The sequence below is a fragment of the Peromyscus leucopus genome, chromosome 4 (assembly GCF_004664715.2).
Source record: "Peromyscus leucopus breed LL Stock chromosome 4, UCI_PerLeu_2.1, whole genome shotgun sequence".
In the NCBI taxonomy this organism is placed as follows: Eukaryota; Metazoa; Chordata; class Mammalia; order Rodentia; family Cricetidae; genus Peromyscus; species Peromyscus leucopus.
Genome location: NC_051066.1, coordinates 134,314,835 through 134,342,682, shown reverse-complemented (window position 1 = coordinate 134,342,682; position 27,848 = coordinate 134,314,835). Strand labels below are relative to the sequence as shown.

General features: G+C 49.1%; 1 protein-coding gene across 1 annotated transcript in view; it reads right to left on the bottom strand.

Annotated features, from left to right (window-relative positions):
- Ctnnbl1 (catenin beta like 1) overlaps positions 1–27,848 on the bottom strand; it is a 185,449-nt gene that overhangs the window by 11,407 nt on the left and 146,194 nt on the right. The window contains exons 12-13 of the mRNA XM_028861754.2: positions 11,197–11,294; positions 8,884–8,964 (exon numbers count right to left, since the gene is read on the bottom strand). Of these exons, the coding sequence (XP_028717587.1) occupies positions 8,884–8,964; positions 11,197–11,294 (179 nt within the window). The remainder of the gene's footprint in view (positions 1–8,883; positions 8,965–11,196; positions 11,295–27,848) is intronic.

The window sequence follows — 27,848 nt, the reverse complement described above, 5'->3', positions numbered from 1 at the left end:
AAAGCTGAGACATGTCATGTGACTGTTGCAGACCTCCAGTGGGAGACAATGCGGCATGCTTCCCTGGTGCAAGGCCTTTCTTTCCTTTAGTCTCTTCTCTTTGAGCTAAAGTGGCACCATTTCCTGAATGCCAGGCACTGTCCTGAGTAAGTCACATTTCTTCCTCTGAACCCTACTGGAACCTCTGGTCTCCTTATGCCACAAAGCTCAGCTGTAGTGAGTGGTGGAGGCAGAGCAGAGAGGCGAGCAGAGAGGCTCACACGCTGCCTCCAAGCCTGTGTTTCCTTTCATAATGCAAAAGAACAGAAAATCTTAGCATGGACCGGCTCCAGCATCAGCTGGTGAGCACCAGATCACTGTGTTTAAGTTACGTGGGAATTAATGTAAATCAAGGGCATTAAACATAGGGTGTCTTGGCCTGTCTTTCTCTCCCAGTACAGTAACTTAAAAATGAGAGAAGGGCAGGGATGTAGTCCATCTGGAGAGTGTGTGCCTCCCACCTCATGCTCATGAAGCCCTGGCTTTGATCCTCAGCAACCCCATTGTGGTAGCATACACCTGTAATCCCAGCACTTGGGAGGTACAGGCAGGGAGACCAGAAACTGAGGGCTATCTTTGGCAACACAGCAGATTTTAATGCTAGCCTGGCATATACACGAGATCCTGTAAAAGCGAGGTGGGTTGGAGCTGGGGAAAATATAGCTAGACTAGAAAATTCCATATGCAATTTGAGAGACAGAGTGAGAAGACACTCTGATAGGTTTTGTTTTGTTCATTCTGTACAAGAGGGCTGGGATAAAATCTTAGATGGTAATTGAGTGAATGGTGCATTGTAAGTGGAACAGATTGCAGTTCCCAGCAGCATAAGCCTGTCGGAGGGTTGCTAAAATAAACAGATTCATCGCCAAAGATACCACGGAGGTGGAATGTGGAGCGTCAAGGTGCTATTATGGCAGGCTGGTGTGTTCTCTCCTTCAGCTGCAGCTCCGCTTTAAATGTTAATCTGTCTTTGGAAACAACTGAACCACCAGCTTCCCACGTGCCTCTCTCTGGTCACAAGCCCTCCAAGTGCTCTGAGGATGCCATTTCTAATCTGCCCTTGACAGGCAGTGAGTTGTCCCTGGCTGATGGAAGGGGACAGTCATAAAGAGGCTGCTGTGAAGCCAATACAGATCCCTCTGAACCTCAACATGCACCCCGACTGGCAGTGCCTGCTCTGTAGGCACAGGCAAGGACACCCCATGATCCAGTGATGCCTGCCAGCTTATTCAACAAGTCCTAGGCAAGCTGGGAGATGAAGTGGTAAATGGAGACAAGGGAGGTGTGAACACCCCCAAACAAGTCCTTCCTCCAAAAGCTCCTAAAACGGCACGTAACTCGAGAAGGATCCTAGGAGCTGTGTCTTCTCAGCTGGGGAAAGCTGAGGCTGGGAAACAGTGAGGGGGGGGGGAAGGGAGAGAGGGACAGAGGGAGAGAGAGGGAGGGAGAGAGAGTGAGAGAGCGAGCTCATAGCCAACGGACGGACAGCAGCTCCAGAAGAACCCAAGGCTCTCAGGCCAGGGCCCTGCTCACGAGGAAGAGGCTGACTACACACAGCACACTTGCTTGTGCCAGGTTCGCACAAGCAGCCTCACTCATCCTACAACACAGAGCACTTTCCACTCTGTGTGTGGCAGAGCTGGTGCTTAAGCTGGGTTATACCAGGCTCCCCAGTACCATGGTGCCTTCTTTTCCCTAAAAACAAACAAACAAAACCTCAAGCATCCCACTGCTCCTTTTGACAATGGAGAACCAGCCAGCCAGTACTGAGAAGCAGAGCGTTCACCACAGCAGGTGTTATCAGAAAATGATGATTCTACTCGGGGAGAAAGTACGATCAAACCCAACTAGTGAAGACTCCATTGGTTTAGAGAAAGATGGACCAGCATGCAGGTCAGAACCACTCGTGACAATAGTTCTGACAAACAGTCTCCTCTTAAGCCAAGGACTATTCGTGCTTAGGTCCCACAGCACAAGATCAGTGCTCTTACACGCATGCTCTCACCAGTGAGTGTACTGTAGCAGTGAGCTCAAGGGAGGCCCTGTGACCCCTGGGTGGAAAGCAAGTCTCCAGTCTCCACCGAGGCTGCTGTGCAGGTGTGCTTAGACACCAAGGAGAAGCTCCAGGCATTCCCAGGGATGGGCTTTTCTAAGAACTGGGAGAGAATCCTACTGTAGCTGCTTGGTATGTGACAGGCACTCTACACACATCGATGACTGTCTGCACACCCAAGCACTGAAGGCTACCGAGGGGCTAGTCAGCTGCGGCAGAGGAGGGTGCAGAAGACAGGGTGCAGAGAAGTGTTCTTAGGCAGACAAGGCATAATGGGCAAATGTCTGGCAGGGGTTTGTTTTAGCCTTGGATTTGAGATTCTCCCGCCTCAGGCTCCTAAATGCTGGGATTTTGGTGCACACCACCATGCCTGGTTCTTGCAGATTTGAGGATGCACAAGTTCAGGGAGGTACAAGTGGTTTCTTCATATAGTGATGGGTAAGGGATGTGGCAGGGTCTAGTATAGATTCACCTACAAGAAGATGGTATCACAACACTGGTTCATCGGTGTGTGTGTGTGTGTGTGTGTGTGTGTGTGTGTGTGTGTGTGTGTGATTGGGGAGATGGTCTAAGTGAAAATCCACTTAGACATTCTCTGGGCAAGGGTGAGAGAGAACCACAGGGCACACTCCTAGAACTAGGAAGACTCGTCAGGTGGGTGCTGTGTGAAATCAAAAGGAAGCGATGACCGTCACCTGCGATGAAGCCCTTGGCAGTGAGAAGGGGGTTGGAGGATGCTACTCCAGGGAGAGCTTGCCTGATGGATGTGTGGCAGGAGTAAGCAGACGGCTTCCAGGTCTAATCTGTTACACTGGTGAATGGCCCGAGAGTGTTCCCACTCTAGGTACGACTTAATGAGTCAGAAGAGCCTATGGGTGACACTCAGGTGTAGCTGGCTGTGAGCCTGCAGAGGGGTGAGAGGCACAGCCCTGATCCTAGTAAACCCTACAACAGGTCTGGGACGTGCCAGGGAGGTGAGGGATTAGCTTCACCAAGTGAAGATCCAGGGTCAGAAAGGCAGAACAGTGCTCAAGGCCACACTGTGACGTGAGTGGCAGAATGCAGATCCAGTGACTAGAAGAGAGTGGCAGAGAAGCAGGAGACATGCCTGAAACTGTGGGCATCCAATAGAGGAGGAGGGAGAGGAAAAGATACCACGAAGCCCTCCCCTCGCCCACTAGCTTCTACTGACAAATTTACTGGCTGAAAGTCTGTGAGGCACTGGTCTAAAGAGCTGAGAGGACTCTCGGCAGGATGCGGCAGATGCGCTCTCCTTTTTAAAGCTTGCTTTCCAAAGCTTCCAGCACAGTTAGTAGAGCAGCAGCAGTCGGGCTCTCACTGTCTGCACCTGCACTTGCAGCGCGGGGTCACGCACCCCACCCCACCCCACCCCGTCACCCACATCTTCAAGGGAGTTCTGGATGCTGAGGAAACAGTTGGTCTGCTTAAGATGTCAAGTCCTGTGGATACTGTTTCATTACAGAGTCCATCTTTTTCTTTGCAGGATAAAGCCTGGAATGATTTAACTGTGGCAAAATTAGCATGCAATTTGTAAGTCATTACGGTGCAAAGTATGTGGTGAGAACACTTTATTGAATAAACCTGCTGAGTATAATTTTCCCAGGAACTAAGAAAGAAAAGCCTCTCTCTAAGACTCTCCTCCCTCTTTCAGAAATCCCTGCCAGCACCTATCTAATTACGTCTTGCTCTGACGGCGGCTTCTGCACATTGAACCCACAGGGATCTTGGTCTTTTCTGGGCTTCAGCCTGTTTGGGGAGCCCAGTGAAATCTGCTGAGACAAGCGCCCTGGATATTTACTGATCACGAGGGCTGCTGCTTGCTGGGAGAGTTGGAAGCATTACATGGCCTTTAAAAGTTCAGATCTTGTTAACCAGGAGCCCCTGGGGTATGTCCAACTTCACTCTGGATCTCAAGGACACTGACGACAGCCTGAACACATTGGGCACCAGCCCAAGCCATGGATGGTGCTCTCTTCTAGTTATACACTGTTGTAGTAATATAATGTGAACTGAAAATGCATACAGTGACCTAGTGTTGAAGAGTCCAGCACATGCTTCCAAGCACACGTGTATTTCCTTAGTGCATATGGCTGAAGGGCTGGGATGTTGCTCCACAGGAGAGCATTTGCTAGCATGTGCAAAGCCCTGGCTTCCATTTCTAGCACCGTAAGCAATAAAACAATACAAATGCTACCACCAACCCAACCTGATGATACCATGATGATACTATGATGATACCATGATGATACTGCTGCACATACATCAGAACCCACTGGGTAGACTTCAGTATTTTCAATGATGGGGTGAAGTTTTTAAAAATTTTTTTCTTTCTTTCTTTCTTTCTTTCTTTCTTTCTTTCTTTCTTTCTTTCTTTCTCTCTCTCTCTCTCTCTCTCTCTCTCTCTCTCTCTTTCTTTCTTTCTTTCTTTCTTTCTTTCTTTCTTTCTTTCTTTCCATCCATCCTTATCTGTCCTGGAATTCACTCTCTAGACCAGGCTGGCCTTAAACTCAGAGATCTGCCTGCCTCTGTTTCCAAAGTGCTGAGACTAAAGGCATGCGCCACCAAGCCTGGCTGGAATTTTTTTTTTAAAAAAACCTAAACATCAGGGGCAAAAATGAAAGCCATGGAACAATGTAGAGGTAGGAGATCCCTGCATTCTCCTTAACACCCAAGGGCAGACAGCGAACTCCCTTAAGGGGCAGTGGTCCTTTATTCAGGCTCAGTATCAGGGTGCAAATCTTAAGAGCAGATGACAGGCACAGAGGAAGCAAACAAGCACACTACCTACCAGCTATGGGGGAGGGTGGTGCTCTATGCCAGGGACTGAACCCTCTGCGAGGAGGGCGCATATAATGAGATCTGACCTTGCCGGAGGCACTAGCTCTAAGACCCGAGATAGGAGGGCAGGGCTGGAGGTGGGGAAGGCAGAGAAAGGGGATTAGTGTCTTACCAAACTCTGCAAGTTAAGAGGGATCTCCTCAAGAAAAGGAAACAAAAGGCTGTTTGTATGTCTGTCCCCCAGGTGTGGGCCCAGGCTATGACTTCCCTATCTGGCACTACTTTTACTAGCTACTTACCCAATTTCTCCACCAAGGGAGAAAAATCGGCTGGGGCAGTGACGTTGTGTCCAAAGCCAGGGAGCCAGGGAAAGGCCTGGCACTGAGCCCCGCTCCCTGGCTCTCACCCTCCTTTCCCAGGGTCTGCTAGCAGACTGGAAATACCCCATCCCTACTTGGTGTGCATGTGGAAGTATTACAGAGTTGCTAGGTGGCTCTAGCTGCCCGCCCTGGGTTCCTCGCCCTCCCCAGCAGCACACCACTCTTGGGTCTTTAACTGGCATTTGGGCCTCTTGCCCTTGGCCAGTGCCTGGTCCAGCACCTGGCCCAAAATGAGAGTCTAATCAATATTTGCCAATGATTGGATTCTCTCCATTGAATCTTGGTCAAGTGCAAACCATACACAAGCACACTGCACTCGGAGAAACAGGTTACAGGGAAAGGTGGCTAAGAGACACTGAATAGCCAACATCTGATTCTGTCATCTGGAGTGGGTATCTCTGCAGGCTTGGTCAAGTATGAGAGACATTCATTCCTTACTAATCTGAGGGTCACTGTCATCCAAATGCCTTAGAGATAGTGTTCACATCAGCAGTGTCTGCAGAGTTCCCACCTGGTGGTAGGACGTCTGTAACGGGAGTGGGGAGACCAACTGTTTTGCGGCCTAAGAGAGGCCAGCAGGAGGAAGGGGTGAGAAGGAGGCTGTGCCACTCTGTGACACGACACCCATGAGGCGGCTTCATCTGCCAAGACAGAGCCCAAAAAAAGTGCTGGCAGCAAACACCACTCCCGAGCGTGCCCCGCCCGCCTTGGCTCTTGCAGCAGCACGAGGCTGCTGAGCACTAATGGCCTTGGAATGTTTGCCAGTGCCCAGCAAAACGGCCTTGGCACCAAGGAGACAGATGTTTGTCAGTGAATGGCAGGGCCTGAGTTTGTGGCACACAGCAGCCGGCTGGAGGCTGAGAGAGCGGCTGTAGCCGTCACTCGCCATCAGTGCTAATCAATTTCACACCCTCTTCAATGCAGATAATAGATAATCTTGGGAAGCACGCCAAGGACCCTAACACAACACAAGCTGCTCCCCATGCCCGACTGCCTACTGGTTTTCCTTAGAGTGTCTACACCCCACCTTACACAAAGCACCTGGTTGTGCCAGCATGCCATTCTGCTGAGGTGGCTCCTCTGGGACAGCAGACAGGAAGGGTGTTCAGGGAAAGGACTGCTGGCTTGCTGAGGTGACACAGAAATCCAGTAGAAGATGGGCCACACGGCAGTGGCTTCCACTCAGTGGCTCAGATACTTTACATGCTAACACTCGGTTTTCAGTCCCTGAGAGGAGTAGCGATCAAACATCGTTTACAGATGTGAAGACAAAACCATAGAGCGGGTGAGTTAGCTGCCCAGGAGCTCAGAGCCAGAAACACCAGCGCCGGTGTGAAACCTAGGCCTCTCTGATTCCCACACGGATTTCTGTCACTCTCTACTAGGCCTGGCTGGCCTCTCCTCTCTTCTCCCTTTCCCAGGGGACAACTCCTTCCTCTTAGGTAGCTTTTTGTTTTTGTTTTGTTTGTTTGAGACAGGGTCTCCTGTAGCTCAGGCTAGCCTCAAACTTCTTATGTAGCTGAGGATAACCCTGAACTTCTTGTCCTTTTGCATCCACTACACAAGTGCTGGGAATAAACGGAAGTGTCACCATGCTCAGTCTGTGTGGTACTGAGGACTGACCCCAGCATTGGGGTTTTGTACATGCAAGCACTCCACCAACTGCGCTGCATCCCCAGGTCTTCTCCTGAGGCTTTCAATCCATCCCACTGTCGAAAGATGGCAGTTACCAAAGGATGGCCCACTGAACTAGAGTGAAACATTAAGCTGGAAGGGACCTAGGAGCCGCACGAGGAACAATGAAAGCCATGACTGGCGGCAACTTCAAAGTCATGAATCTGCCTCCCAGGCTTTCTTCTGCCATTTAAAATCTGCTCCAGCAGGTTCTCTCAGGGGCTGTGGCAGGGCTAGAGCTCCACTGGTGTCATGGCTATTCTCACACAGAGCTCGAGAACCTTCATTGTGTCTAGTTGTCATCCACACAAAGAAAGGCTCCCACTGTGACAGTACTCCATCAGTCACTCAGTGTTCCTCACGTACCAGACGGAATGAAGGAGCGGGGCGAGGTGTATGCCTAGGTGTCTAAGCCCAGCTCAGCATTTAGAGTCTGCCTTTTATCTTGCAGCTGGATCTCTGTGTGAAAGAAGAAAGTCCCTATCAATCAATTCAATCAATCAGCAAACATCTGAGCACTTACTAGGCTTAGAGATCATAGGGAAATCACAGAGTGAGAAACAGTTACAATCTACTGGTCTGCCTGGGTGGAGGTGTGTTTTGTGGGAGTGTGGGAGTGCTGGGCAGGAAGTGGCAAAGAGACAGGTCTCAGGGTCCCACATTCGCCCCAGCTCCAGTCTAGCTGTGCAGAGCAGATGAAGAGAGCTCTGTCTACTGCTGGGGAGAGGCTCCAAAGGTGTCTCTTCAAGTGAGAACTGAGAGATCCAGAAAACCCAGATCACAGGAAACTCAGGACTCCTGCAGCCTGCAAATGCAGGAAAGGGGTCACTCTGTACTGTGGCTGCACACTGGGAGTGTCTGTAGGTCAGAGCACAAACTGGACAACTGGCAAGTGTGAAAATCTTCCTTGATTAAGATGTGTGCTGAGTAAGCCACAGGGATGGAGACGGAATGCCATGGAGGCAGGGGAGAGGCATGAGGGCCACCTAACAGAAGACTAGGTGTGGCCCCTCAAGAATAAAACCCAGCCAGGCTCATGGCCCTCAGCAAGCTGCAGGACTAGAAGACAAGGCCAGCCATGGCAGCCTAGGGCTTGGCCTGGTCACAGAGACAGAGCCTTTATTCCCTGGGCCTTCTTTCTGTGTATGGGAAGCTGGATCTACTGACTTCTTGGCTTTCTCCTGCTCTCCTACCTTGGCACCCCTTTCCTTAGAATCCAACCCCCAATTCCTCAGGACAATGGCAGCCAACAACTGACCAAGATAACTTGGTCACCATGGTACCAAATCCTGGCACTGTACTTGGGCACTTTTGAGAGTTGTGCTTGTCTAGGGTCTTGTCCCAAACTCCTAGGGTGACCCGAGTGAGTCCTACATCCTTTCTCCTAAAAGCTCACCACTTGTTGAAGTTCTCATGCTGTGACTGTGAATCTTCACTGCCAGCTGGATTTAGGCCGCTGTGGAAATGCACACCTGGGTATGACTATGAGGGTGCTTCCAGAAGGAAGACCTACCCAGCATCATCCCATGGGCTGGGGTCCCAGATGAATAAAGAGAAGAAAGCAAGCTAAGCACCAGCATTCACCTCTTCCTGCTGTGACTGCAGATGCAAAGTGACTGGCTGCCTCATGCTTCTGTTGCCCTGCCTACAGACAGACAGACAGACTGTACACCTCGAACTGTGAGTCAAAATCAACTACTCTTCCCTTGTCAGGTATTTGATCAAAGCAACAATAACAGTAACTAATACACACACACACACACACACACACACACACACACACACACACACACACACACAGCCTTTGGCTCTGCCCTTGTGGTATGTTAGGTGGCTCAAATGCACCTTTGCTCTACCTGTCCTGTGTCGAGAAAGGAGGCCCATAAGGGACCAAATGGAGTGTGTCAGGAATTTGCAAGAAGTGGGCAGGATACATACATGTTTCTCCCCTTCAATCTTCTTGTCGGCCACCTGCATTGCACCCAGATACTTAAAATGCAGCTCCATTAGCCTGTCAACCTGAAAGAGAGTCCCAGGCAGGGGTGAGGCGGGAAGAACACACTCCCCACTTCATGGTCACACACTCCCCACTTCACGGTCGCTGCTTGCAAAGGGAGACCCACACTTCTGCCTCTGACATGGGGGACGAACAGCAGGGACACACCCCAAACAGAATGGGGTGCTGGTAAGAACAGCACCCACCAGCATCCATCCAGCATCCATCCAGCATGCACCAGCTTGAACACATGCCCACTGCACAAAGGAAGAGTGCCAGTCCCTCTAGGACTCCTGAGAATTCAAGTTGTTAACAACAAATAAATGAATAAATAAACATTCGAGTCTCTTCTTGCAAAGAGAAGGCACTTGAAGTTATATACTTGATATTCACTTAGAACTTAGATTTCTTTTTTTCAACTGAAACCTTTCATGTTCAGATTCTGCCCCAGAGCTGATCTTAAAAAAAAAAAAAAAAAAAAAAAAAAAAGCCAGAGTAAAATCTTTTTAGTTGCTTTTGAGTCAGAAGAGAGTACCAGAAAAAAACTCCTTCAGCAACTTGAAAAAAAGACTGACTTCTGTTCAGAAATAACTTGAGTCAGTTTTCAGCTTAGCAAAGCCATCTTGGAACATGGCCTGGGGACACCAAATGGGTTTGAAAAGGTTCACTTTCCCCAAGACCTTCAAAGGACAGAGAGTGCCGCCTTGATGCCGGCCAGACTTCTGACCGACCCGCCAGGCTGGCACCACCACGGCTCTTGGCAAGAGCTACTTTTCTGCACTGGAGCCGATACTGTGTTGCTCTAACATAGCCGCAGACATTCCAGGCAGATGGCACCCAAGCCCCAACCCTTGGCAGCTAATGGTGACTTGGTGACTTTACGCACTTCCCTCCCCATGTTTCTACGCCCATGATTTCCTTAAACCATGAAAAGTGTATCTGGTAACGGGAAGTGGTGTCAGTCCTACTACAAAGTTGTGGAAACGAGCACAGACCGCGACTGCTGAGATGCTCTGTGCTGTGGTACATTGCTACTGGGCAGCACAGCCAGCTGAAGGTGGGCTCAAAGAGGCAGGGCGAGACGCCTCTGAAGGCTGTGCCCAGCCCTACCTTGGGTACAAGCAGGAACGTAATGATCATGTGTTACAAAGGGGACTCTGAGCCTTCCTTCTACTCCTATTATACACAGTGTGGACAGATACACAGGCTTCTGTACTCAGCAGCCTGGGTTCAAGGCCCAGCTCTGGTAGCATTAGTGATCTTGGGCAATTCCCATGATGCCTGCAAACCCAACCTTCAGGTTCCTACTGAAAACTGGGTGGCTCGGACCCCAGGATATGACTTTCCGCACAGCAGCACAGTGAAGGCGGGCGGCTCCTGGTTCCCACTCCACAAACGGAAGCTACTGTTACTGTTCACTTCTTTTGGTTTGAGATGTGAGATGCCAACCTGAAACGCTGTCCAATCTCATGGAGTGATCACCCCCTGGGGCTGCTCAGCATTTCCTTATCAAGACCCTTCTCTCCTCACCACCACCTAGAGAGCTCATCTAATCCCCCCACCCCCACCCTGCCTGGGTCTTCCAGAGGAGCACTAATGTCTCCAATTTAAAGCTGGGGGAAAGGGAGGCTCAGAGCGGCACACACCATTTCTTTCTTGCACACGTGTGTGCATGTGGAGTCTGAGGTTGAGGCAGGTGTCTTCCTGGCTTGCTCTCCACTCTGCTTACTTTGCTGAGCCAAAGCTCACAGACCCCGGCTAACCTAGTTATGACCTTGCCCTGGGGACCCCTTGCCTTTGCCCTTCTGAGTGCTGGGATCACAGGTGGCTGCCACACCTGTCCAGCTTTACATGGGCTCTGGGTATCTAAACTCTGGTCTCTGTGCTTGCATGCCAAGTGCATTCATTCCCTGAGCCATGTCTGCAGCCCACATATCTTAAAAGTAGCAAAAATAGCTTTAGCTATAGACCTCTGACTACAAAGCGTGTTCTCAATCACGCTTAGGGCCCCCCACCACACCCTAATCGAAACTCTCTTATAATCTCCTCTCACCAGGTCTGAAAACCCCCAAGTGTCCTCCCCTGCCACCCCACGAGGTCCTGGCATTCCCAGGGGAAGTTCATCTCACACGAGAACGCTGCTGAGGAGGTACTTTAAGTCAGGGTGGAAGCACCAGCAACAGCCCCCCTGAGAGGGAGCTGTCGTCTCCCCATCACTCTGCTCCTGCCCTATCCTCACGGCCACAGTTACCCACCTTCTCGCTGTCGTTCTCGGTAAATTTATTCAGAAGCCGGGTTCGCTGCTGCCCTCTCAGGTTTCGTAGGAGGGAAGCCAGGATCGAACAGACATGCTCTGGGGTGGGAAGGAGAGAAGAGAACAGGCTGAGATCACAGCAGTAATTATTACCTCTTCAGGCCAGTCTGGTCTGTCAGAGGAGGAGAAAGGAGGCGTCACTGACTGAGACTATTGATTAATAAGACAAGAACCTCACTGGTGTCATCAGAAAACTAAACTGATCTGGGCACGCCACACAAATATACAGTCAGAAGGATGACATCCTCAAGGACAGAGTGAGCAAGGAGACCAAAGGGAGGTGAGAATTTCTATCTTGCCTGGAATTAATTGACTTGTATTGTCCACAACAGAACCTCAGACTAATCCCCCACTTACAGAAATGCCCCGTGAACAGAATACAAACACCAGCCAGGACATGAGTGAATGATGAATAAGAAATGTTCTGTCACTTCTCAAATTGCCTTGTAACTTTCCTTGGCAACTGCCCTGGAATGAAATACCAAGTGTGGTGGCGCCCAAACTCTGCTGAGCTAGGCCCACTGGATGTTGAAGGGGCTGGAAGGTAGGCACGCACACTGTGCCAGCCCCCTTAGCTCTCAGCCCAGTGGCTTCCCTAAGGCACCGCTGTCCCACCCATGCAAAGAGGACGGACGCAGGTATGACACAGGCTCCAGTTCTGAAGACAGTCTCTCCTTTAACATTACAAAGATTTCCTGAGAGATGGCTCAGTGGGTAAAGGATGGCTGTGCAAAGCCTAAGGACCTGAGTTCATGTCCCCAGAATCCACATAAAAGCCAGGCATGGCAGTGCATGTCTGTAACCCCGGAGCTTCTACAGTGACGTAGGAGGAAGGGACAAGAGAATCCTGAGGCTCCCGGGAGGGCCGCCTGGCATATACACAGCAAATAAGAGACCCCGTCTCAAACAAAGTAGAATGTGAGAGGACTGACACCCAAGGCTGTCTTCCAGTTCTACAGGTGAGCCATGGTGTACACACACACACACACACACACACACACACACACACACACACACTTAAAAATCCTTCAATAATGACCTTGAATAGGAGGTCACAGATAACTACTCATAAGGAAATGACAAAGTTTATTCTGAAATAAATTGCTGTTGCTAGGGAGATGGCTCAGAGATTAAGAGTGTTCGCTGCTCTTTCAGAAGACCAGGGTTCGGTTCCCAGCCAAATTGGGTGGCTAACAATCAATCACCTGTAACTCCAGCTCCATGGAATCCAGCACCTTCTTGTGGCCTCACCAGGCATCCACACAAATTTGGCATACACTCATGTAGACATGTACATATACACACTAAAACAAGGGGGGGGCAGTTTGGAGGGATGGGTCAGTGGTTAAGGGCACTGGCTGCTCTTCCATGGGACCTGGGTTCGATGCTCAGCACCAACATGGTAGCTCACAAATGTCTGTAATTCCAGTTTAGGATATCTGACATCCTCTTCTGGCTTCTGCAGGCACCAGGTACATACATGGCACACAGATATACATGGAGGCAAAACACCCATACAAATGAGATAAAATAATTTAAAAAAATGAAAAAATGGCTCAGCATAGATGATAGATGTCTGACAACTGAAGAGTACCTTCACATGTAGGTGCTCCCCACAGTTCTGAGTTCTGTGACTATGAACTTCAAAGAGCCACAGGGAAGCATCCCACATCTGACTGTGACATCCTGTGCTTGGGTGTGTCCTTCTTTACTTACCCCTCCTCATGTCCCCACCAGATTCCTTTGTTCTCAGACAGCTGCAGAGCTGTGTTCATCCTGTCTTAGGTCTCATGTCTTTACACGCTGAGCCGCACGACTTGAACCTGTAGCCAGACCTGTCCTTTGAATGTCCACGAATCCCACTTATCTAACAGGTCTGTTCAGCTTAACAGCAAGAGCTTACCCTCCCTCTCCAGCCTGCTCCATTCACTCAAGGTGACCAGGTTCCCAAGCCCCCACCATGCAAGTTCTCCCTTCTGTTGTGACTCCAGCTCTTCACCATCATCACTGCCTCCCGACTCTAATCTGAAACACCCCATCCTCGCCCACAACACGCCACAGCCTGAGGGTGAGCAGGCTCCCTGCTTCCATCCTTGCCCCTGGGCAGAGTCTTCACAGAGCACAAGGACGTTCCTTCAGCAATGGCTCCTGACCTTCGCCTGACTGCTGACTCTGATGCCGGGTGCTCCTGCCTCAAGGCCTCTGCCAGAAATGCTCCCTACCAGGTCACCCTGGTGCTTACTCTCTTTAGATTCAGGGGGCCCCAGCCTTCCCCAGTGGACTCCCTTGTCCACTCTTTGAAAATAAAATGCAAAGCTCCAACACAGGCAGTTCTAGAGTCTCAGTAAGCCTTCCTTCTCTCTACATCAAGTGCTGCATGTTTACTGGTTTTGGTCACCATCTCCCTTCAATTAGAATGTACGTTGCCTGAAGGCAAGGACTTCAATCTGCTTTGGTCACTGCTTACCTCCATCCCCACCTCCATTCCAGTCTAGCATCTACAGCAGGTATTTTGGGAAACCCTGGTGGGTGAACGGGAAGGAAGCAGGCTCTCTGTATGAACAGCCAGAGCTGGTGATGGGCCCCAAACAGACCATTACTGACTTCTGGATGCCTTTTTAATACCTTTATACCTCTGGGTAAAGCATCCAGCCCAGGTTCAGAGGAATGCTGCCTAGCATGCTGACCAGAAGAACCAGAAGGCTCTGCTCTGGAGAGGGCAGCAGCATAAGCAGGGACAGCTTTGAAGGTACAGTCAGGAAGGCCTCTGGGTGAGCCAAGAAGAAACGACCAGAAGGTGGAGAGTGGGACACCCAGGATTCTGCTATTCAAGGATGAAGGCGCAGCTAGGGCTCTGATGCCTTCAGCTGGTGGACAGGTGTGAGACAAGCCATAAGGAATTCAGCGAATCTCACACACTCAGCTCTGAAACTTTGAAATTCCTTAGCACAGCAGCTGGGAACAACCTCTGTGTATACATTTAAGGCATCTGACAACCACAGAAGGAGAACATCAGCCAGTTCTCTCTCATACAGTATCTGAGACAACCCTCTCTCTGCATGGATGGAAAAACCCAGGCCCAGAGCAAAGCAGCTCACCCCACATGGTGCAAGGGATATGTATGGTCCTAACTTCAGATGACAGACATACCATTCACTACTTAGCTCTGCAGTGCAAGAAGTGAGTGTTCAGGGCTCCAAACAACATAGTACCCTAACCTGAAGGAGCTCCTTAAGGCTAGAGAGAACAAATCAACTATTATAGTGCCACGTGACAGGTTCAGTAACTTGGTAGGTATGGGACACTTGGGAGCAGAGGACATCTGCCTAATGCTTCTCACTGGAAGAAACACAATTGAAAATCCTAAATCCTGGTAACCATGTAGAGAAGAAGAAAGAACATTCTAAGCCAGGGAAGCAAATGTATAAAGGCCACTGGATGAAGTGTCATGTGCATGTGGGGGAAGGACCAGCTGTGGGAAAAGCGATTGGCCATGGCCACTAGTGACTTTAGAGCTGGCTGCAGAGACAGGATCACACCGAGGTTTAATGATGTGATCTCAGCAGCTACATTCCTCCTACAGACCAACCCTAGGAACATGTCTCTTTCCTGATGAATTTGTTTTTTCCCCTTACCAATGCTCCTTCTGTCTTGGCTATTAGGAAGCTGAAGGATGAATTCATGATACCCAAAGGAAGCAGCTTCCTTATTGCTTTATTGCTGGTCCCAACAGAAAGCAATGGATGCATGTGGTAAAAATGAAACTACACAAGGCATAAATGTACTTAATATTTATGAGTGTCTCTACTAATATTTTTCTTTTCCCATTCTCTTCCCACTATCTTGCCCTCCCAAGGGGAAAAAAAACTACAAAGTACCTTGTGCACATTCTCGAGAAAATTTATATTATACACATATATATCCCCAAACATAACTGCGCTTATCAGCACAGACTCCCTTTTTTAAATGGCTATCAAGAATGCCACTGAATAACGAGTGAGCCATTCCTGGGTATTTTTGGTAGCTCCCAGTTTGAGATCCCGGCCCCCATTACTATGGGTAATGATACTCACATGTTCTGGCATATTTTTTCCACATTTTTTCCTTATAGTATATTCTTAATAATAGGATATGCTACTCATGAAAATCACATATAAAATGCTAAATGTCATTTGGGCCTGAGAGATGGTAAAGACAACACTAGCCATGCAAGCCTGGGGAGTCGAGTTCAATCTCTGGAACCCACATAAAGGTGGGAAGACAGAACTGATTCACAAAGTTGTCCTGACCTCCACATGTGTGCTGGCTGTGGCACATGCGCCCCCCCTCCCCCACAAATAAATAAAAATTTCTAAAAGAGATTGTCTTTCAAAAGGAACACACTAAGTATGCACTGCTTCACTAGACACACCAGTAGTTAAGTATCCGTCTCCCTACACCCTTCCTCACAGCGTACCACCCAAGAGAAATGGCAACGATGGGCAGGTAAAACCAGCCTCTCTCCTTGATTAGCATGTGCTTCTTCAACGTTCTTTTCCTGTGTGTATGAACTGGGTTCCCCAGACACAGGATACCCTACAATATGGAGATCTGTCGTGAGGGGTTGGCTTGGGTGCCTGTGGAGACGCACCTGCAAGCTGAAGACCTAGGAAAGCAAGAGGAGCAGTCCCACTGCAAGCCCAAAGGCCTGAGGCTCAGGCCAAACACACTATTTAGCCCTAGTCTTTGCAGAACTGAGAACCAGGTCTGAAGGCTGTCTGGCCCCTCCTCCTTCTTACTATATTTGGGGTTCTCAATAGATGGGGGTGCTGTCTACCCACACTGTGAGGATGATCTTTACTCAGCTATCTGATTCAAATGCTAATCTGTTCCAGAAATACCCTCCTAGACACACTGAGATAATGTTTCATCAGCTACCAGGGCTTCTTTTACCATAGTCATGGTAACACATGACTGACTCACCATGCTGTTTACTAATGCTTGTATTGCTTCTCCTGTGAACTTACAGTTTTCTTAATTTTGATTTCTAAGGGATCCTTGTAAGTTAAGGAAACTACCTTCTTTGTGTATGTTTCAAATATTTTCCTTAGTTTGCCATCTGCCTTGTGGAAGTTATTACTCAAAGTCAAATTTAGCACCGGCCTACTGTTTGGCTCTAGAGCTGCTTCAGATGCCTATTTGAAGGCTAGATGCACAGCTCAGTTGGCAGAATGCTTATGTAATATGCATGAGGCCATGGGTTTGGCTCCTAGGACCCTTCTCTCCAGTCCTATTTGAAAGTAGGTACAGTACCTCATCATCATTTATCATGCACGTATGACAGCACACTATTTTGTCTACATACCTTACAGCCAAGCTCACCATTTTTATCTTAGCCTTATTCATCTGGAATAAGGCTCAGAGAGGTTAACTTGCGATCCCATGCTTGAAAAAGTAGAGTCCATGTTATCTGACTCCAAACTGCAAGCTTTTCCCAGCTGCTGTGTTTCCCATAAACAAAAACCAATCCTCTGGCTGTTAAAGAAGGAAGAGAGGGGACCAGAAGGGAAACCAGCCTGAGAACAGGCCCCACAGGGGCTCACTGCGCCCATAAGACAGGCACCATGTAAACGTGGACTTATAAAAACCCACAGTTTTAATGAGGCTAACATGAAGCAAAAGGCCATATGGAGGAAGACATGAATAACAGCCACCTTCCCTGCTTTACTGAATTAGTCTTTCCAGAAGCAATTTCTTTCAGAGTCTAAATTAAGAAGAGACTTTGGGTTTTACACTGTCCCACAAATACCGAACCAGAACTTCAATTCATGCTGCAGTCATTTTCCCTTTGAATCCTGAGGATTCTGGTGGAGGAGAAAGTTCCAAGGGAGTGTTCTTTATATGCCTTACCAAGAGGGCAGGGGTTCCTGGTGGCTGGGGAGGGCATCCGGAGCAGTACATTTCAAGGAGGGAAATGTGGTCTCTGAGAGGATCATTTTTGGCACCAAACCCTCTTAGCATGCATGCCCACAGCTCGCTCAGTCTAGGCAGGAGAAACCTTGACCATCGGCACAGTATACTAAGCAAGCTGTCATCTGCCTGATTGATAGGGCTTTAAGCCAAGCAAACCCGAAGCTTCATGCTCCTTCTACCTCTGTAAGCTCTGCCTGTCATATGTCACAGGGAAACGCTCCAGCCACCCCAAGTTTTAGTACACAGGTTTCATTAGCTACTAATAAATGTAGCTTCCCTAAGAACAGATTTCAGCCCAAGGTGGTGTCAATTTTTCATACACCAAGGAGATGGGGAGAGCTGCTGGCACAGAGAGCAGAGGAGATAACAGGTTTATCTGCTGGCCAGCACCGCTCAGCTGCTCTGTCATTTCGACAGGATAAAATGGAGGTGAAGGATGGCTATGGAGCTGTCAATGTGGACGTGCAGATGTGGTAGCTCCGCTGCAGAGGAAAAACCACAGAGACATACCTGCCATATTCCCCTACCATGTACACACACTGTGCACATATACATACCACATACATGTGCCACACACCACACCACACCACATCTATACATCCCACGTCCTACACCTGGAGTCCACAAAGGGGAAGGTCAGCTAAATCTACAGTTTTCAATTCACTAGCGAGAGAGGTGGGCATCCTGGCATCCTGGTGGAATGTCAACGCCAGCACTGACACTGTGCCTGTGTAACTCCCTGCCTGCTGGGCACCCTGCTCAACAGTTAGACAACTGGCTGCCTCCTAGACTAATTACTGGAACTGCCTGGAGGGGTGGCTCTGGTCCACCCTTCCCCCAGCTTTACTCTCCTCAGGGCCTCTCCAGGGTGATTAGCAATGAACTAAACACTATCTATGCAGAGGGCAGTTAGAGTTGTAGGATTTTTCAGAGCTGGAGGAGCTAGAGATCTCTAGTCCACCTCCTTTGGGGTTCTGCATATAGAAACAATGGCCTAGGGAAGTGTATGACTTGCCTCAGGTAAAAAGCACATTTGGAAAGGGGCACAGAAATCTAAAATCTACAGCCCTCCCTCCCCCCAAATCAGTACACTGGGGAATCCGAGGAATACTTCTGCATGGATATCCTGAGTATTCCCATCTCTTAGCGACGTCCCCTTAGTTAAGAATCATTGCTTCTTACCCAACCAGGTCTTTCTAGAACAGCACAGGCGGCAGGAGTCACTTCAGGTAGGTTTCTAGTGTACATTGCTTTGCAAAGAATTGAACGGATCAGTCTCTTAATAAGTGAGGTCCAAACCCCAGCATGCCTTTGGTTAGCAGCACTTACTCTGTGAGAGGAGCCATTTTACCTCTAGGTAGGCCTGCTTATAAGGAAGGATGTTAGAATCGCTTCTTGGCCTTTCGGCTAAGATCAAGTGTAGGAAGGATGTTAGATCCGCTGCAGAAAAAGACACAGCACTGAGAACTCACTCCTAGGGTAAGCTCCAGATGAGGACAAGTGAATTCATCAGTTTTATGTGCTGTTTGAGGATCGTTGAGACTTGGGTTCAAATCCTGTCCTCAGCATTCCCTAGCTATTACAGCTCAGAACGGTGCTTTATCTGCCTTGGTTTTCTTGTTTGGAAAATGGGGCTGATGCACCCATATATTAAAGCTGCTGTCTCAAGGGAAGTGTGTCCACAGTACCCACTCCAGATGGCAATCTGAGATGTGCCACACCACAAACAGCATCGTGGATTCTCTTACCTGTGCACCCTCCGAGAGCTCGGCTCTCTCCCTTAACACTGTTCTGGTCCCATGATCCCTGCAGAGCGTTTGCCTGCCTGGGTCCTGGTGAGAAAATATCTTTCTAACACTAAAATGGAGCAAGGCCAACTTCACTCTTGTCCTTTACTCGTACAAAAAATTAAAATCAAGTGCTGGGCGTGAGTGTCTATAAAGCCAAATAATACACAAATCTGGAGACCCGCAGACACCCCTGAGGCAGGCAGTAGCTGTTTACAGGAGCTGAAGGACACAGCACATCTAAGCAGAGACAGGCTAACCTTTCAATAAAAATGAGCATATTTAGCCATAACAACCATTTATTGAAAAGAGAATACCTAATTTGAAGAACTATAAAGAAATAGCTTCTTGTTCTTGAGTTGTACAACTTCAGGTCAATGACAGGGCATAAAACACTCTGACACCCTCTGTGTGCCAGGCTCCACGGAGATGAAGGAGTTGGCTCTGGGGCAGCTTGCTGTGCTATGAACAAGGCTGGGAATAACAGCAGAGACTGTCACTAAGTGGCATGCAGGGGACACAGGGGACACGAGGAGGAGCCCTTGGTTCAGCTGGGGCAGGAGTGAGAAGGTAAGAAGAGGAGAAGGTTAGAATTAGGACTGGAGGAGAAGATCTCTTCTGATGCCCGGGAGAGAGCAGGGTCGGATGTGTTCTACTGCAAACGGACAGCTTGAGCCCACTGTCATTTGAGGTAACGTTGGTAGGTGGACAGAAGCCAGGAGTCTGAGTTTTACGGGCACATCTAGTTTCTAAAGCACAGACCTGGGCACACTCCTGAAGTCAGTGATGAGTAGGATAGTCTTCATAGTAACAAGTCTCCCACAATGAGAGGAGAGATGAGGAAGTGGGGGTGTGGTGCGAATGAGGTACACAGTGGTTCCTAAATTCAATATCCTCATACTCCTGTGCCTCCAGACCCCAGGACAGTGCTGCTAGAATCTCTGGTAAGTTTCAGTGTGAATGGCAGGGCAGGCCTACACTCACCAGATAGGAAGAAGAGGCTCCGGCAACAGAGCTGGCCACAAGAGGATGACCTTGGGTTAATCAGGCACAAGGATTCTACCACGCACAAGGTAGTGTCTGGGGACAGAGGTGATATACACTGGCCCTGCCCTCCAGATGCCTCTGAATGACATGCCACACTACAGAAATGATGGCAACCAATGGGCACTGGGCATATTGGTAACATTGTGACACCCATACCCAGAATCTCTACCAAAACACCAAGCTGTACTCCACCCCAAGGTACAATATGTCCTTGATAAAGCTATTGAAAAACAAAATAGGGGGCTGGAGAGATGGCTCAGCGGTTAAATAGCACTGGCTGCTCTTACAGAGGACCTGAGTTTGATTCCCAACACCCACATGGCAGCTCACAACTGTCTGTAACTCTAAGATGTGACACCCTTACACAAACATACATGCAAGCAAAACACCAATGCATATAAAATAAAAGTAAATTAATTGAAAAGAAAAAGAAAAACAAAATGAGGTACAATCGCATTCAAAGTGAGAGTAGGCAGAAAACAGGCAGAAAGCAATGGAGCAAATCCTGCCAAGGGCTGCAGCGAAGCCGAGCCTGGAAGGACAGGTGCAGGCAGGAGGATGACAGCAGTGAAGGTGTCCAAGAAGCCAGCCGAAGCTGAGGACCTACACAGGAAGGGAGAGATCCGTGTGGTGAGGGAGCGGGGGCTAGAGGGAAGAAGGGAGCCTGAGAAGGCAGGTGCAGGGCAGTCATCAACCTGGATGCGGGAGGAGGACTACGCATAGAAAACTGCCTGTGTCCTGAAGGCCCGTGCAGGCATGCGTAGGAGGAGTTGGCTCTCTCCTTCCACCATGTGCGTCCCGGGGATCAAAGTCAGGTTGGCAGCAAGTGCCTTTACCTGCTGAGCCATCATCCATGTAGGCAGGCTTGGCTGGCTGCTGCGGCCTCAGAACCCCCGCCTGCCTTCCAACAGCCCAAAGAGCTGGCTAGAGACAGACACACAAGGGTCAGCCAGGGTTCTAACAGGCTGGAAGCCGTTCCCCTACTCCACACACCAGGCCCATACTCTGGTCAGATGGCGAGGGGCTACTTTCAAATTCAAGGCCATGCTGCAGCACTGCCTTTGTTTCCACTCAACACCCAAGGCCGCCGGCGCCGGGGCGCCTTTGTTTTAAGGAAACCACACACAGTGCTGTGTTCATACTCTAAAATTACAGCCATCCAGTTTTAGTACCGGACCCACTGCCCACCTCCCTTCAGCTATCCAGATGGACAGACATCCTGGTTTCTGGTAGATTCTAGATGCAAACAGGATGTTCAAAATACCCTAATTAGATCGATCCCAGCCTCAGCAGTGTGTGCTGGAATACAGATTAAGCTGCCGCCCAGCCAGCACCGGCAGCTGAAGTAGCAGGAGGCCCTGTCGAATCAAGCCACAGCGTTACACTCTTCCGCCTTTACTATTACTTTTGTTCTCTTCTTACACTGCAGGATAATGGACATCTGCCTAGTCAGGGATGTGGCAAGCCACACAGACTCACACGTGTGTGCTCAAGCCCCTTCAGCTGAATACTGATGCCAGGCAGATCACTCTTCCAGAGACAGATGGATCTGTGCAAGCATCTATATATAGCCTCTTTAACACACACATAAAATATGTCTATTCCTATTCTTCCCAAACGTTTCCTGAATATTCAATACCTGGCAGGCATATGTGGGTCTTAAAATGGTAACACACATGCAAACCTACCCTGCACCTGTGTGCACACTGCATGTCCCATGTCATTTCACTCTCACAACATTCTACAGGTCACTTTGACCAATCTCCCCATTTCCAGACAAGGAATTAGAGGTTCAGTCAGGAAAAGGAATTTGCATAACAGCTAGGAAGTGACCTAGTCAATTCTACAGTCAAACTCGACCCCCTTAAACATTAAAAGAGCACCCAACCCACTAGTGAGGCAAATAAGAACCACAGGCTCCTTCCACTTGAGGAAGCTTTCGAAGTGGAGTGTCAGGGAGGCTGTGTGGGAGTGCTCTCACACCCTGCTGTCCATCAGAGCCCTTGTCGGGCTAATCTGCAGGTCCTCCGGGACAGAGAGTAAGCTCCTGAAAGGCCGGGTGAGTTTCAGTCCTGTCTGTCCCGAGTTCTGCATCAATTAACTTAGGCTGAATCAATGTCATAACAAGACTCATGGTAAGAGCCTGCTACACACACACACACACACACACACACACACACACACACACACACACGGAATAACTGAATCCCCGAGAAGGGACTGAGAAGCGGAGCTGACTCTCCGAGGGGTCAGGACAAACAAAATCCTGCAACTTCACAGCAATGTATCAGTGGCACAGGGGTAAGAACATGCACAAGAGGTGGTGGCACAGAGGTAAGAACATGCACAAGGGCAGGTCACTCACGGGGGAGGGCAAGGGATTGATGTGGAGCAAACAATGAAGTATAGGAGACGCAAGAACCCTGCACCTTTGAGTAGAATCTGGACTGTGACCCAGGGGACATAGGGCAGACAGTAGAAAAAGGCAGCTCTGTGTTCCACAAAGGTCATCCTGGGAAAGGGGCAGGCAGGGATGCATACGAGGAGAAGCCAGGTCAGATGGGCAACTTACAGAAACACAGGCAACAAACACAATTCACTGCATTCTGATGATCCTAAGCAAAACCTGAAATAGTCGATGGCCTTCCAGAAAGAGTCTCAGGCCCTGCCTTCTTTCTTAGGGAGGGAGAGGGATGGAGCTTAGAAGAATAGACTTCTAGTCCACACCTGAAGGAGAAATCTCTCCAGGTCTTTTTTCCATCCTATAGCTTGGGAACCTTATCCTTGACCATGGGATGGAAATGACATAGATAGCTTAAGATTGTAGTTATCAAAAAGATGCAAACTAATAACTGACCCAGCAAGAGGCCATGAAACATATGACCACAGAGACTTGGACACAAATGGTCTGACAGCTCTATTCCTCATGGTCCAATTCTGAAACAGCCTATTAACTGGAAGAATAGAAAAGTTCATCCGTATAACAGAATTCCACTTGGCAACAAAAGAGAGGCCCCTGACGCTCACCTTAACTATGAACAAATCTCACAAAGGGCACGCAGAGTGAACGCCTTACCTAGACAAGAAGGCACTGTGTGAGCCCCCAACTGAGGAGCTAGGTAACACTGTGGGTACCTCTGTGGGGGTGAGGACAAAGGGTCTGTTAGGGAAAGTGAATTTTCTGGGATACCAGAATGTTCGATATCTTGACAGTGCACATGCCCAAATTCATCACATGAGCCTCTCAGGATCTGTGCATCCCAATCGTAACTAAGCAATAACAACGTGAGGTTAATGATAAACACGCTGGAGTGTAATGTATGCTGTTGTCTGCAACTTACTTTCTGTATCAAAAATAAATCAGACAGATGTGAGAAGGGAAACGGTAAAGCAGAGCGGCAAGGAAACAGAGCAGAGCGCTAACTGCATCCCCGGTGGCAGGTACTGCAGGATCCGCCGCACCTTCCCTTCACCTTTTCTGTTTGAAATTTTTCTAAAGAAAATGCTGAGAAGGAGGCAAGAAAACTGAGAGTGGCGTGAACCTGGGATACAAATGAAGAGACTTTCAAAGGTGATTTTCCGAAAAGGAGTTTTCATATGTGTTATTTGAAGCTGTGACTCTCTTTCCCACTGAAGCCCATTCTATCTGAAACATAACTAAAATTAGCTGAATAGTCTCACTTCTGGGTTGTGATGAGACTCCACAAACATGGAGCACCCATGGGTGCAGAGCAGGTGCAGGCACTGCTGGGCTGACTCCGTCACTGCTGTTCCCCTGGGATTCCCTTCAATAGCCCAGCAGCACGTGGATTAAGGAAGTATTCAAGCGCTATCTTGATAAAACTGTAACCTGGAATGTAGGGAAACGCTTCTGTGTGCTGCACTGCCTGGCTCCCAGAGTCCAGGGAGAAAGTGATGAATGCACGGCTTCTCATAGGCCCGAGGCTCCTTCGGAGAAATGTTCCTGGAGCAGGACGGTCCAGACTTAAGGAGGGATGGAGGAGCTGCACACAGGCCTACCATGTGTACACCATGATGTGCTGGAAAGCGGGGACTCCTCACCTGCAGATTTCTCTGGCTCCTGCAACGTGATCTGTCTATTTCTCTGGCTCCTGCAATGTGATCTGTCTGGGACGCAAACCCCACTGTCTCAGCAGCAGCAGCAATGCGACCTCATGACACTGGCTCTAGGAAGCACCGTTTGACTTCTGAAACCCAGCGCAGGCTTGGCCAAACTGCCCCAAGAAGCCAGGACAGCAAGCAGAAGGGCTGAAACTGTCAGTGCCCACACACTGGTCCACCTCAGATCTCTTAGTACTAGAGCCCATTTCAATCAGAGAGATATTCTGACCAACATAAAAACAAAACAAACAAAACCCTACAGGACCACATGACTAACTTTACAACAGTGATTTAGGCTTGACCAGCACCTGGGACCTTTAAGAAGGAAGGTGTCCCCTTCTGCCCTTCCCCCCTCTTTCTTTCCTGCTCTTTGGAATATAGGAGTTGTAACCAGAGCACTAGTAGCCAGCTGGGACCATAAAGCAAGCTTGAAAAGAGCAGCCAGGCCCCTTTATAGGTGCTTGGGGCACACTGAGAGACAACAAACACTGCCGGCCTCAAGATAAGACTGGCAGGACACCAGGAAGCTGTCAGAATGGTCCAGCTGGCCTCTGGGCTTGTCTTACCTGGAGAAACATACATGTCTCTGCATTCTTTTTGTTAGAGTTTGTGATTCTAGTTCCCAGCAGTAGTCCTGCATCTTCTAACCGACATCCTTATCCCTAAGTTCTTTCCTAGGACTCCCAAAGCAAAAAGAGAGGTCATGAGCATCCTGCGGTGGCCCTAAGCAAAGGGATGCACACACTCACATACAGCCGCACCTATTCTCAGAAGCAGCCCCACATGCCAACAGGGGAAGCCTCAGGAGCAGGTCATCTGCTGACGCAAAGGCAGACTCTTTCTCCTCAGGACCCTTCCCATGACTATATACAGGCTACAGACCCTGGTAGGAAGGACCAAGAAACTTTTGCCTGGAGTTCAATACCCTCATTTTATAGCAGATGCCCATAAGTGTCAGTACTGTGGTATAGACAGGCAGACAGATAGACAGACAGACAGATTTCCTCTGGCCACATGGAGGCTTGGGTGAGGCCCCTGATGAGGACAGTCCTGCATCAGCCAGAGGTCAGCTCAGTTCCCTGTCTTTCACTTTCAGAGTACTTGATCTAAATGAAAGCACGCTGCGGCCTATGAGCTCTTTCAGGGTTTGGGAAGTGTATTATCTAGTTACTGTTGCTCCTTTGCAACGAAGCACATAAAAACATCTTTAGATCCTAAAATGAGACAAACGGCTAGGATATTTGTACTGTGACATTTTTCTTTTGTAAAGTGTCCTCGATGGTCAGCTCAATGCATTGTCACACAGCTCTATAGGGTGGTGAAGCAGAGTACACCTGCTTGGCACACCCTGCCTGGCCTCGACTCATCGCCGGAGGCCAGTCACGGATGTCGGCATACTCCCACGCTCTGTCAACAGATCTGCTCTTTCTTACCTATACATTCCGAGTATGGCAGGGGGAGGGTGCCTGATGCTGACCATCACAGTCTCAAGACACGGGAGCTGTTCCCATACTCCTGAACCACCCCCTCACACCTGCTTTGGAAAGAAGTGCGTTCGTACATACGTGTGTGTGGGGAGGTGGGGCGGGGGCAGGGGAATACAAGAGCGGAGGTCAAGGCCTTTGGGAATGAATTAAAGTCACCCCTACCGCTCTCATCTTATTTGGAGGCTCTGCCTCAGCCCTCAACAGCCTGGTCTGTTCCTCTAACACTAAACATCATAGTCATCTTCAGACGCCCGAGGCCTTGCCAACTGTTGAGCTTCAGGGATCTGCCGATTGCCACAGAAACCAGAAAACTGTTCAGACACCAGGCAGCTCATGTTCATTAGCTTGAAGCTTGATGTGGTATGGCAGGAGGCCGGAGGAGTTTCATAGCGAGAGGATAAAAGCATTTCAGTGCTGCTGGAATATAGTTCTTTTTTAAAAAAATTTGTCAAGACAGCAGGATTTCTCTGTGTAACAGTCCTAGCTCTCCTGGAATTCGCTCTGTAGACTAGGCTGAGCTCAAACTCACAGAGATCCGCCTGCCTCTGCCTTCCCAGTGCTGGATTAAAGGGGTGCGCCACCACTGCTCGGCAGAACACAACTCTTTAATTCTGTGTCTGAGACGAACAAACTAAACCATTCTTTGATCATCACATAGGAAACTGTCTGGGGAAACATGCGATCAACTCTGCTGTGAAAACGCTTGGGGGTCACTCTAACTGGTGCTGGGTCCCTCCTCAGGAAGAAAGGACTCATACTAACCATACTGTGTGTGAGGATGGTTCCATGCTGTTACCAGCACACATGCTTAATGTCAAAGCTTTCTTCCACGTACCAGACCAACCATCTCACAAATGTATAATAAAGAACTAGAGGGAAGCTGGGCATGTGAGTCCGAGGTCAGCCTGGTCGGTCTGCATAGAGTCCCAGGCTAGGTAGGGGCTATACAGTGAGACCCTGCCTCGCCCCCCCCCCCCCAAAAAAAACCGAAAAAAAAAAAAAAGAATGACCTGGGGGTGGAGTGGGGGTGGGGATTCCTGCCGTCTCCAGTGGGTCTTTCTAAAGAGGGGAAGCCATCTGGTGACAGAGCATGTGAGTCAGTTCTCACCTCTCCCTCTCCCTCTCCACCCCCCCTCTCTCCTTGGGGTGGAATCCAGGCCTTACACCCTCCACTTCTTAGTATTTGTAGACACTTTCGTGTGAATTATTCTTCCTATACAATGAGGCTCAGAAAGGCTCTGTGTCTTACCAAGATGGCAGAGCCAGGACAAGCTGAACATCGGTGGATCTGACTTTAAAGGCCAGCTTTTCCCCACGTCTCCAAATCTACCATTCCAGGGAATTAAGTTTCCTAGTATTCAACTTTCTAGGTTAGTGAGCTGAATTGTAGGAATTAAACAGCCCATTTTGAAGAAAACCATACAACAAATTATTAGTGTCCCTTTTTTTTTTCATAAAAAACAGATGGCTTCTGGCAAAAATGGACTTCAAAGTAATTTCTGTGAAACAAATGCTCCTTGGACTGCTCTGGAATCCAAGATGCATTCCCCGGAGAGACTTCCCCAGCCAGCACCAGTGTAAGTACCTGGTAAAGGGCATGCTGGCCAGCTTGGCAGATGAGCGCATGGGAGCAGATCTGGACAACGAACTCCACTGCTGGTGCTCTTCTAGAGTTCCCCTAAGCTGGCCAAGGGGTTGTCCTGTTGTTCAGTGAGTCACAACCACAGGGAGCACAAGACTTCTGTCCACTTCTAGGAAGCCTGTACACTCACCCTGGTAGCTCTGAGTGGGCATGGTGGGATATGGCACAGGGAACAGAAGACAGACTTTATTCTCTAGTATACCAACAGGCACAATCATAATCAGAAGAGTATGTTTCCTTTAGGACTCAGTTTCCCAGATTACAGAACAATCCACCCATTCCTTTCATTCCCTTTCTCTGTGTGGGTAGTTCTTAAAGTGGGGGGTGAGGGGGAGGAGCCCACAGTGGGGGATACTTTGCAATTTTGCTGTGTTTGTCTGTGATGACTGGAGGTGTTACGGGCTCTGGCAGGTATAGACATGTTGCTAAATGCCTTACGCACACAGGACAGCCCCTTACACCAAAGTCTGCCCTGCTTTAAAGTGCAACAGCGGCATGGCTGAGACACACTGAGCTAAGCTATTTCTGACATCTAACTGTTGAACTATTAGTGGAT